At 42.6% G+C, this 12,334-nt stretch overlaps 1 protein-coding gene across 1 annotated transcript in view; it reads right to left on the bottom strand.

Annotated features, from left to right (window-relative positions):
• Nucleotides 1-12,120, bottom strand: part of MAPK14 (mitogen-activated protein kinase 14) — a gene marked incomplete at its 5' end in the record, with an annotated part of 16,628 nt that extends 4,508 nt beyond the window's left edge. The window contains 7 exons of the mRNA XM_008948661.1: nucleotides 5,340-5,411; nucleotides 6,427-6,541; nucleotides 6,954-7,001; nucleotides 7,464-7,493; nucleotides 8,010-8,121; nucleotides 8,478-8,536; nucleotides 11,991-12,120. Coding sequence (XP_008946909.1) covers nucleotides 5,340-5,411; nucleotides 6,427-6,541; nucleotides 6,954-7,001; nucleotides 7,464-7,493; nucleotides 8,010-8,121; nucleotides 8,478-8,536; nucleotides 11,991-12,120 — 566 coding nt within the window. The remainder of the gene's footprint in view (nucleotides 1-5,339; nucleotides 5,412-6,426; nucleotides 6,542-6,953; nucleotides 7,002-7,463; nucleotides 7,494-8,009; nucleotides 8,122-8,477; nucleotides 8,537-11,990) is intronic.
• Between the last annotated feature and the right edge of the window lie 214 nt (nucleotides 12,121-12,334).

Below are 12,334 nucleotides of genomic sequence, written 5' to 3' on the forward strand. Positions count from 1 at the left end.
CAGGGGAGAGGGCCACCTCACAGCCCCCTGCTCTCCGGGGGGCAGAGCGAGAGCTGCACCCGCCAGGCCCCGCGCCGAAGCAGCAGCAGTTAGCAGGGTTAGGCTGTGTTAGTGACAGGTGGAGTAAAGCAGAAGGCTGAAGTGGAGGCACTAGTATTAAAGGCAAGGCCTTTGGTGAACACCTTCCAAGGTCGTTCAGCCACTTCTACAACTCAGAGAGCAGGAAGCAGCCTGGAGGCAGGCGGCCCAGGCGCCTGGATCTCCCGCATCTCCCTCCCTACAGACCCGGGGTGGCCAAGAGGGTACAGCATGGGCTTGGGTTTAGGATCTCTACCCTAAAAGCTCTCAGGACATAACTCTGCAGGTGTAGTGAATGTTTTATCCAGCACAGAGCTTCCACCAGGCCACCGACCAACCTGCACTGTCCTCTTTAACAGGGCAGAAAAATTAAGGATTTGGCATCACTTAAGGGAAAAAAAAATCCACTCAAGCCACAGTTCCATGTCTAAGGAGAGACAAGGCAGCTTTTGAAGAGAATATTCTCATTAAGAGAATAATCTCCCTTCTCTGAACTACTCTCCACAATGCCCTTCAAAACCTACTCATCATTTCAGACTGCCTGTAAGGTTTATATTTGCCCTTAAAATGATATCCAACTAATCACATATTTTCCTTTCAATAAAAGTAGTCCACTTACTAGACAGTTTTTTTTTCATTATAAATGCCTTCCTGATGTTTTAAGATGCAATTATAATTCCTTGATAGAATATCTTTTAATTCAAGCACTACAAGGACTTCAAAAATTGTCTCCTTTTTTTTTTAAAAAAAAAAAAAAGCCTCAGAGTTCCTGCAGTTCTGGCCAGCTCCATATGAAGGAAATCACCAACACTACTAAAACCTTTATCTCTTGATGTAACCTTTGGTCTGAAGTTTTATCTATGAAATGAATTAAAAGCCCTGGAAATAGCACTTTGTCAGAACAGCTGAATTTCTCATTTCTCACTTCTCAAATGGCTTGGCCAACTCCCACCTACCTACATACTCAAACCCAAGGAGTCAATCCAATGCCCCTTGTTGGGTTTAGCTCATCCACCAAACTGCCAACTCTCAGTTCTCATGGCTTAAAATGACATCACTAGATCCACTGTGTATGACAATTAGCAGAAGGTGCCACACTAGCTGTAATTAACTCAAGATAAATTGGCTTTTCCTGACCTATCTCCGAAGTCACGTGCCATACCTCAGTTTAAGGATTTAAAATCTTTTCAAGGCATTTCCAAAAATCACATGTGCCACCAACAGTGCTGCCCAGCTCACTGTCAGCTCTTTTTCCAGGGGAAATTGCTACTGGGAAGTACTTGTGGAATGTGCTTCAGTGACTTCTAGGGTAAAGCAGAGAAAACACCAAACACGTCCCTGGGCAAAACCCAGCCCCTGCTTCTAGTTTTCAACCTGCCACCTCTAACCTGCTGACCTGCAGCTTTCAGTGACCTACAGCACCCACCACACCCCAGAGAAACGAGCCGTAAGCCATTAAAAGACAGGAAAGAGACTCAGTGAATACAAAGCAAAAGCAAAAAAAGCAACCAAGCACATGTGCACGGAGAAGGAGAGTGCAGCATGCAAACCCCCAGTGCCACCCCCGAGCCCTGACAAGGTGCAGTGACCCCAGAACTCAGCCAGCAGCCTGTGAGCCCCGTCAGGAGCAGGCACCCAGCTGAGTCACAGCTCCCCCAGCAAAGCAAAGTTCACAAGTTGTTTTAGCTGCCACCACAAGCAAGAGGATCAGAAGAATGTCATTTCAGACTGGTTAGTTATCATGGAAGTCTTATACTACTGAATAAAAATAGTAATAAAATACTATTCAAATTTAAAGGGAATACAGTCAACTTAAAACATACAGAAAATTGGCTAAACTAGTACAAAACATTTGAGATATCCTTATTTCTATTTGATGTCATTTTATGCATGGCAAACCATCACAGTCAACTTCCCTCTGTATTTGTATGAATCATTCACATTATAAGAGCTGTAAAAAAAAAAATAAAATCTAAGAATATACAAGTTTAACACAAACTGAGCTTGGCATAGGACAGAAACAATACCAAAGAAAACCTCTAGCTTTGCCTCCCATTAAAATCCCAAAAGACTCCAGTCCTTCCCCACAACCATGCTCCCCCTTCTCCATCCACCTCCCAGCAGAGATTTTACCAATATTAGAAATCCAAATATTTCCACCCATAGATTACAACAGGACCAATTCAATTAACTTACATTCAGTTTTAAGCAAGGAATATTGTAAGAATCCTGCAGAGCTACACCCACATTAATTTTTTTCCCCTAAGCAGATCAACAACTCTTGCTTCGAATCAATGACAGCCATGTTGAGAATCTCTACAGACTGGCTCCTTCAGAACTTAAAACTAAACTCACCATTAGCTTATCAGTGACATAATCATCATAGACAGCATTGAAGAGAATCATCTTGGAATACAACTTGTTACTTACCAGATTAAATCCCCTGTACAGCCTCTTGCCTGTACTGAAGCCCCTCACATGGGATATGCATCTCCAGGCCATATACAGCAATCCCTGATGAGCTGTAAATAACATCATCCCACTGCTGCTCCAGCCTTGGTGAACAGGAGCAGTATTTCACACCATAAACCCACCTCAACAGGAGGATGATCACCCTGAGAAGGCATTCCCTATTCTGTCACTATCTACTTCATTTTGGAAACAGGACTCTATATAGTTAAGAAACAGTCTTGAGACCAAAAAGCAAGAAGAACATCAAACTTTCAGCTGTCAAATGGGAGCAGTTTCCAGCTTCCTGAACACACAGAACACAAAGTGCACTTTGCAACTCCTCAGAACTGCAGTGGGTTTGGATATACTATATCCCTGGATGGATATAACACACCTTCAATTAAGCATGCTAATATTAATTACAAAGTCAGTAAGTCAGTACTTCCATAGTGACACTGCAGGAGGAACACAGGCCTCAGCAAACCTGTGGGTACCAAGAAATTAGAAATTAGGGTGGTGAAACACTGGAACAGGTTGCCCAGAGAGGTGGTGGAGGCCCCATCCCTGGAGACATTCAAGGTCAGGCTTGATGGGGCTCTGGGCAACTTGGTCTAGTTGGGGATGTCCCTGCTCAGTGAAGGGGGGTTGGACTACATGAGCTTTAGAGGTTCCTTCCAACCCAAAGCATTCTATGATTCTATTAAATTCAGAGCCCAGAAGGACCCAACAAGGTCTGCAGCTGGAAAACATCTAAAAAGTCTCTAAAAAATCATGCATAGATAACAATTTCCATGAACCTTCCACAGCAGGAAGAAGGTAGAACCCCAGAAGCTAGATCCTCTCATTATCTTCCTTGTGCTTGCTGTCATTAGCTACCAGCAAAGCTGGAACTTTGGTGCCTTTCCTTGGGTACATGGCACACACAACAAGGCTCATAACCACAAACCCTGCTCCTCTCCTAGCCCCGAGCTCATGATCAGACAGCACACGTTACTCACAGTGGGGAACCACTCACAAACTGTAAGAACTATGGTATGACAAAGTTTTATCTGCAATAGAAAAGGATTTGGCTTATTTTTCTTAAAATCTAACCAACTCAGAGCAGCAAAAGCATTTAATTCAAAAGCATTACAAGCATTTGTGAAAGTAATGGAGCAATTTAAAGGAAAGAATCACAAGCTCTGCTGGGAGCTAGAAATCAGTGAAGTATCTTAATATGACAATGCAAACAATTTAGATCCTAAAAGTAAACTTTATTTTGCATTGTGGATATTATTGGCTATAATTCACAGCTTGGAGAAAAACCTTCCAAGGCTTGGCAGATAAATGGTTTTGTTCAACTCATTAAGAACATTGTTCAATTCATTAAGAACATTTCTTACAGGCTGCAAAGCCCACTAGCAAATAGGATTTTATTTGCAAGTATCAAGATTTTTAAAATCTAAAATGTCACTAGGATCAAACAATGGCAACAGCTTAAAGACTTTTGCTTTGTTTGATTCAACAATTCTTGATTTCTCTTCTTTGCTTGAAAGAAACAAACAAAAACTTAATCTGCCCAAACCAATATAGGTGTTAAATCAGCAGACAGAAATCTGGCAACTTTTTTCTAGCTCCTAAGCCACTTTTGTGTTAGTTCTGACAAGAGAGAAACAGAGCAGAGATGACTAAACAGCAGAGCACAGCAAGTTTGACAAATTTGGAGAGAGATTATGAGATGAAGACAGGCAGAAAAAAAACAGAAGCAAGGATAAAGTTAAAGCAGGTTGGAAAGGGAGGTGAAAATGGGTCAAAATTGGAATAAAAGTCACCCCTCAAAAGAGTTGTGGAATTGAGATGCTTTCCAGAAGTAACAGTGTTGACACAAGGCCAGTACTGCCAGCACTTGTTTTGCTTCCATCGAATGCTAATAGGTTTGAATTAATATTGATGAATACTAGTAAACTAATAAAAGTTATTAAAATAAACTGTGGTTGAAAGAATAAATCAGGTAGAAGGTGGGCAGTGTCATTTTCTCTGGCAAATGAAGTCCAGTGAAAAAATCTGGCAGCAGTAAATCACCCCAACATGTCGTGGGGCTGAACTGCCACATGCTGTCAGTGTAACAATTTGCATCAGGTCTCAGTTTGAATTTCCTGGGGACAAACATGAGCAGCTCTCACAAAGTACACTCATAAATTTGCTCAAGTGTCCTACACCCAGCCCACTCTGCTGCAGAAAAGTAATAATTTGGAAGAGACACAGAGTTTGATTTTTCACATCAGTCCAAGCACACAGTGAAAGAAGGATCCCCCTGTGCTCACGCTCCAGCAGGGAAGCAGAACCTGAACATTTCAGAGCAATCTGGACTGAGATCCTTGGCACTGAAGGACCTGCAAACCCACTGCTTTCAGAGAATTCCACCAGGACACAGCCAAGAAGCCAGGAGGGATGCTTCACATTTGCCAGAAACCTGAAGTGCAAGAGGATTGTGAACGGACAGCCTACTCCATGCAGTTATTTTCTACAAACTCAAAGAGCAAGGAATTTAAATCCACTTAAAGGAGAACAACGCCCAGAAACAAAATCATGTGAGCAATTCTAGGGATGCTAATAAAGAGAAATGGATTTGCCTTCTTGCACACTGGTCATTTCACATGCAGCCAAATCAAGAACTCACCTCATCATACTGCGAGTAAAAGAAGCTGTGAGTTTAAAAATAAACAAAAAAACCACCCACAACCAAACCCAGAACCTCTTTTCTTGTGAAGCACGTGACAGCAAAGATCTCTAACTTCCATTTCAAAGAATAAATTACTTTTAAAGGATACGGTCTGTGCCAGGGAACAACGTTCTTCCAGTCAACAGTTCAGCCATAATGCAGCCCACCGACCAAATATCAACTGAATAAAATAAAATACAAAACAGTGTAACACAGAAAACTACAGCCTCAATAGAATCACCCTACCCAACAAGCAGCAACAATTTGCCCTTAAACAGTTCTCTGACGTTGGAACAGCCTGAGATATGTTGCAAGTTGATACTGCTCACTGACTGTGTCATCTCAGACTTGTCCAGGTAACAGAATTCCAGATGAGGCAGATTTCCCTTCCAGCATATAAGGTGCATTAACACCAGAGCTGGGGAGGAATCTGCACCTTCAGAGAGGGAGAAACCTGCTCCAGACAATTCTGGGGAGTTGTCTATGGCCTTGCATAAATTCTACCCACACAACCATCAACCATCACAGTACAGATACAGGACAAGTCCATGCACAGGCTAGAGGAAAAAAGAAAAGTGTTGAAGTAAGAAATCAGAGCAGCACATTATCTCCTCTGAGCCGTATGCTCTCCTGTACAAGAACTGTTCTCAGAATCTGCTTTTCCCCTCTGTGTATGATCTGTAAGGGTTATAGGGAAGGTTGGTGTGTTGCTGAGAAGATACTGGGAACTGGGAGGAAGATGTAACTGTGAAGAAGTGGCTAAGAAGAGAAAATCAGGGAGATTTGTATACATTTTAGCATTTCTTCATACCATAACTCCAGACATTTTTCAGTGTGTTCCCAGCAGCTTTCTAGAAACACACCTTCTCCACATCCAGGAACCTCTCACTCACTTGAAAAACCACTATGCCAGGAGAAGTGAGGGGTGAGTGCTGAATGCATTTTGCTGATTGCAATTTCAAAGGTTTGAGTTTGAAGAAGTCTTGTGAACAGTACCACAATGATTCTTAACTGATCTGTGGTGGCCTGTTCCTTCAAATACTAACCCTGGGCTTTCCTTCTTCTAATTGACCTTAATAAAGTGTAATTACCACGACAGCCAGGTTATGGGATGAAATGAGGAGCATGTGCAAAGGACAACCTCTTCTGCCTATCAGTGAGGAAGTGAAAAGCCTTGTGGCAGTTCACTGTGTCACCTGTCTGGTTGTAGTGCATCCAGTTCAGCATGATCTCAGGAGCCCTGTACCAGCGGGTAGCCACGTAGCCAGTCATCTCATCGTCCGTGTGCCGGGCCAAGCCAAAGTCCAGGATCTACACAACAGAGAAGACACCCACCAGCTCCTGCAGTGGGGCTGTGCACAGTGGCCAGAGCAAGCCACCAGGCAGCTGTTGCATTGGTGGAGACGTGGTGCAACTGCCAAGGCAGATGATGAAACTCAATTTCACAACCTGTTAGGGACACTAGCCTAGGACAGGTAGGACCCAACAGAAATACCTCTGGGTAACTTGTCTCTAAAACAACTAAATCCAAACTAAAGCTGTTAATTCTTTGCTTTCACAATGATTCATTAAAAACACAGGAACAGATAAGGAAAACCAGCCTTTTACAGCTGGGAAGGACATTATTACTTTGGGCCACTGAAGTATTTCCAGAAGGAATTAGTTCCTTGAGCATGCACAAGACATTCACTCGAATCACAACCAGACCCTGTGACTACCTTACCTTCAGCTCACAGTCTTCATTTACAGCTAGGTTACTAGGTTTTAAATCCTAAAAAATTAAACAACATCAGCATTAACAGTGAAATATATGTTGTTTAAAAGCTTAAGGTAGATAAAAACAAATGCAGATGGAAAACAGATTCTAACTGGCTGTAAATATCAACTCTCCATACCCAGGAAAACTATTTGATCCCAGAGTCAGCTTTGTCTTCTGCAGTGTTACACAGAAGCAAAAAAAGCATAAAGGCTTCTGGCAAGAGCAGTGCTGTAGGTGTATATTCAACACAGAGAAGGTATTTCACAAAGACACAAGCCAGACACAGGCAGGAATAGACACTATGGATCTTGACAACCACCTCCCATGTCTAACCAAATAATTCTTGGAAATTTTCTTCTTGTTTCTATAGGTGCTACATTATAAGATTCTGTGCTACGTTTTTTAAAGACATTGGTCGAGTACAGGAAGCAATTTCAGGATAAATTTAGGATTTATCTTAGTATAAATACTCACCCTGTGTATTATGTCAGCTGAATGGATGTACTGTAAAGCAAGATGACAAATTTTACATAACAGTCCAAGCAGCCTCCCTCTCCTTTCTTCCCTAGACAGTGCTGCCCTTCCCCATCCCACACAACTCAAATGCTCGTCTGCAGGAGGAACTGAGTGTGTGTCTGTGGGTTTTGAGCAGGGAGTTCTCCTTCAGAACACCCAGGAGCACTGCTGCCATGAGCAGAACGTCACAAGGACACACAGTGGAAGAGATGGAAGAGTCACAGCCAGGGCAGATTAGAGAGCAACACAGATCATAACCTTCCAAAATCTGCCCACAGGAACATATAGAAATAGCTTAATGATATGTAACTTTACTGATACAGAGCTCCAAAGAGGCATGAGGGGAAGGAACAACAACAACAGGTTGTCCTATGATACGTTAGGGAAGTCAGAGAAGCCCCAGTGTGTACTGGTGTGACTCTCTGTGGACATGACATCAACCAAGAAGCTCCAGCTCCCAGTGATGAGCTACCCCCACTGCTCAGGAAGGATGGGTGCAGGTACCTTCAGCCCCCGGAGGATCTGGTAGATGAGGAACTGCACGTGGTCATCGGTGAGCTTCTGGCATTTCACAATGTTGTTCAGATCTGCTCCCATAAGGTGTGTCACCAAGTACCTAGGAACAAAAGGAAACACACTGGCTGTGAAGCAAACCCTTCAACAGGTTTAGGAAGAAAATCCCCTATGAAGCTCCAGTAGCAGGACTGGCTGTCCCAAAGTGCATTGCTGAATGAAATACAGCTCAAGACACTTGAAATAATGCAGCAGATTAGTACATGGATTCAGTGAAACACGAGCTAACAAGTCTATCAGTCTGATAGATTAGGATGTCCTCCTATCTCATGTTGGAATTCTGAATTGTCTGAGGAGGATGGCAGACAAATTGAGGTGATAAATCTTTCTATAATCATCTAGGAGATTCAAGGAAGACACAAAAGCTGTTTTGTTGCAGTCTTCAGAGAAGTTACCTACACATCATTGAATTCTTCTAGTGACTTGGCAGGGGTGAACACATCCAACAAGCCAATCACCTGGAAAGAGAACAGTAAAGTCAAAAAGCTGTGAAATATATTCTTAGTATAATATGATACAGTTTCTAAGATGCTTTGAAACTACTTGTTCCAGTAGATGTTTCATTTCCAACTAAAAATCATTCAGATGTAGACAAATGAGTGTTTGTACAAGATCAGAAAGAAATGTTCAATTCTTATGTAAAAGAGTATTAATAGTTAAGGTTAAAAATACACAGCTGTCTTTTCACACCAGCCAACCACTTACAGCACCCAACAGGAGCCAGAGGAAAAGGCTGGTGCAAGGACTGGTTTGGAATAGCTTGGTTCAAAAACCAGCTCAACTTTGTTTAGGAAATAAACAGATGAGAGGAATAAACAAACAAAAAACCCCAACCACCAGACAAAACTGTTGGCTTCCTGCTCAATTCTCAGTTACACTGTTGACTACACACTGAAATCAGAACTGGGAGACTCTATTTGTTTCACTTGTACTGACTAATGGTTAAAAAAAATGCAAAGCTCTGTAACACAAGCAATGAATAACTGACTACACCAGAAAACAAGTCAGAGAACAGTGCAGGGCAGTGAGGACCTGGTCTGCACAAACAGCTGGCAGCTTCAATGTCACTTGTATCTTCTGCCCAAAAAGCAGCTAGCCCCCCTCTCCTTTTACAGCTGAACTGTTCTATCAGTGGAGAGAAAAAGGATATCCATGTGCTACTGTAAGGAAAAGAAGAACTAGACCTTATCTTCTTGATAATTTACTGCATTAAAAAACCCCCCGTCTGGTCAATACATTTATTCTGGTTTTCACTGAAACATGCTCATAGTATTTTATGTTTTTAATACGTAAGAGATAGAGACACAGGTTCTCTTCATCCACCTCCAAATAAACTCCCCTTTTCCAGTCAGCGTCTCCCTTGTCTCAGCCACACAAGCATCACACACGTCTCAGCAACTCCAGCAATGGCTCAAGCATGGAAAAGAAACCCAGAGCTAGATTCCTGTGTCCCAGCCTTTGTATCCCAGCCTTTCTATCTCATTATTTGCACTTGTCAAGGATGTCAGACTGAACTGAGTTACCTTTCAACAGAGAAGTAAAGAAAAAAAATCTTTGAGGAACCTAGAGTATGTTTTTGAAGCGAGCAAGTAGGTAGGAAATAAAAGCCTCTGTCTAATCTATATTATACATTGTAGATTACGTTTTATTGAGGAAACAAGAAAAAAAGCATTTTCCTGCCTCTCTTGATACAGATCACAGCAGCTCCATTTCTGGACAGACATCTTCAAACCCAAACATTCACATCCACCCTGTGCAGTGATTCTTGTGCTCTCAGTTTCTGTCTCCAGTGGACATTTCCAGATCAGTTTTTACAGAAATATTCAACGTTATCCACCCAATTTAGCACAGAAAGACAAACCCTGACTCTTCTATCTAGATTTCAGGCTTTTTCCATCTATCACTCTTATCTTGCCACACTCTAAAGCACAGTATCAAACTACCCCTATCTACCATCAAGTTTCACAAGCCCTTAATGCCGTTAGACTGCAGCGCATCGCTGACTCACTCCTGAGAGGTGTGAACACCAAGAGGCTCAGAACCCAACTCCCAACCTTTTGCTTTCCCATCCCAGCATTTCAGGATGCCACAGAGCTTATTAATTTCTTCTGTGACAACCACCCCACTTGCTCTCCCATCTGCTCAGTGCTAAGGGTGCCTCCTGGAATTGCAAATACAGCACAGACACGCTTGAGTGCTCTGCAGGTGCATTTCTGTGCTCAGGATGGTCGTGGACCAGATGAGATGCAGGATGCAGAAAACCACCCCACGCTCAAGCCCCTCAAACCACTGCACCTCCCAGATGTGCTGCTGTGTTCTGTGCCACGTAAACCCAAGTGTTTTACTTCCGAACCGAGATCTGAGTAGTCAAGACACCGGCACCACCGAGCCTGCTCTGAACATCTCTGCATCTGCAGGATTTGTCAACCACAACCTAGATAAACTCCCCACAGATAGACGATGGGATGATGAACTGATAAAAAAATATGTCTATATATAAACAACTTCCTTTTATCCCCTACTCTTAAAGCTGTACAGCCTCTGCAACACTAGTCCAAAAACGTTAACGGATGGCAGACACGGAGCTGTCGTGGCATCAAGCACAATCTGATCTGCATTCCTTAATCTTATGAGCTTAGTTAAACTGGATCAATATGCTGCTTGGTTTATTGGTTTATTTTGGTAACAGCTGTTCAAAGCTTTCCTGTTTGGAGAATACCTCAGCTGCAAAAAAGGTCCAGGGGATGGGTATTAAGCACGATCAAACGCCACCTCTGCTGTTGAGACAACAGGATTGTACCAGGGCAGTGAGGAAGAATTGTTGACACTGTGCACCAAAACTTCCAGTTGTGTTAGCCCAAATACAAACACCAAGATGATCTGGGGCACACCAAACACTGCTGACTGCAGTGGTCAGAGCCATGACACACAGCCACCACAGTTCTTAACAGACCACTCAAGGAGAACCTTCCAACAACATCACACTTGCCAGGCTTTCTGTGCCAGAGGAAGGTCTGAGGTTTGCTCAGCTCACTTCCACACCAGTCCTGCTCTTCTGCTCAGCTGGACTTTGCTTGGGTAAAAGACATCAAGAGCCCTCCTGACATTCTGACAGCTCTGCAGAGGGCAGGTCATGACATTCTTGCTCTGTTGCATGTGGTACTTCCTCCAAACAGCATGCAAGTAAAGGTGTTGGTGTGTTAATGTCACAGACACACAGAACTGGTCAACTAACCATTTTCTCTACCAAAAGGAGGTGATACAAAAAAAAAAAAACACAAACAACAAACCCAGTTCAAGGTAACATTTGTCACATGCTATTTCATTTCCCTGTTGATTATTTCAGTGGATAGCTTGTATGAAAAGCCATCTGATTTCCACCCCCTCACCACCTCTTTTTTTCCTTCCTATTTTACCTACAGGAACCCAGTGGACTCCACACCCCTGACACAACCCAGAACAAACAGATATGAAAAAACCCTCCAGAAGATACTAAAACCAAAACTTAGAGGTTTTCTTTTTTAAAATAAATTCATAACATAACAAAATCTACAGTTTACTCCAGCAAAGGAGCAGGAGAAGGTAAGTGACATCCTCTCTGTCCTAATTCCTTAAGACAGCCAGAACATGCTAAGCAGTAATTTCCAGATTATTCTATGAAATATAAAGATATTTAATATAAAATTAATTTATGTGGGGTTTTTTTTTGTTTGTTTGTTTTGGGTTTTTTGGGGTTTTTTGTTTTTAATGAGCATGCTTTTCTGCAACTATAATCCCTTGGACTACTGCAAGTTTTGTATTTAGTACTAGAAAATAAACGTATGCAACAAGGTCCTTAAATGCAATCTTGATGGATGCTCACTGGAGGGTCCAACTTCAGAGGAACTTTTCCCACCATCTCCTTCAACTTACGTTTTCATGTTTCATGTGCTTCAGCAGCCGCAGCTCTCGGTAGGTCCTTTTGGCATGGATGATGGACTGAAATGGTCGGGACAGCTTCTTCACGGCCACACGCAAGCCAGTTTTTGTGTCAAAAGCAGAGCTGTAAGAAAGAGCCACCACATCATCACCATGAATTCTTCATAAACACCTTCAAACCCACCCTTAGCGACCCCACACAGCAGCTATCTGGACACTGAGTCACAGCCAATCTCCACCTCTGCAATAAAAATGATTTCTAGGTATCCTGGTCCAAAACCTGCACCCCCACCCAAAATCCCCATTCCACATAAAACATTTAGCAGATGAGTCTTGTT

This window comes from Merops nubicus, unplaced genomic scaffold (genome assembly GCF_000691845.1).
Source record: "Merops nubicus isolate BGI_N331 unplaced genomic scaffold, ASM69184v1 scaffold18671, whole genome shotgun sequence".
NCBI lineage: Eukaryota > Metazoa > Chordata > Aves > Coraciiformes > Meropidae > Merops > Merops nubicus.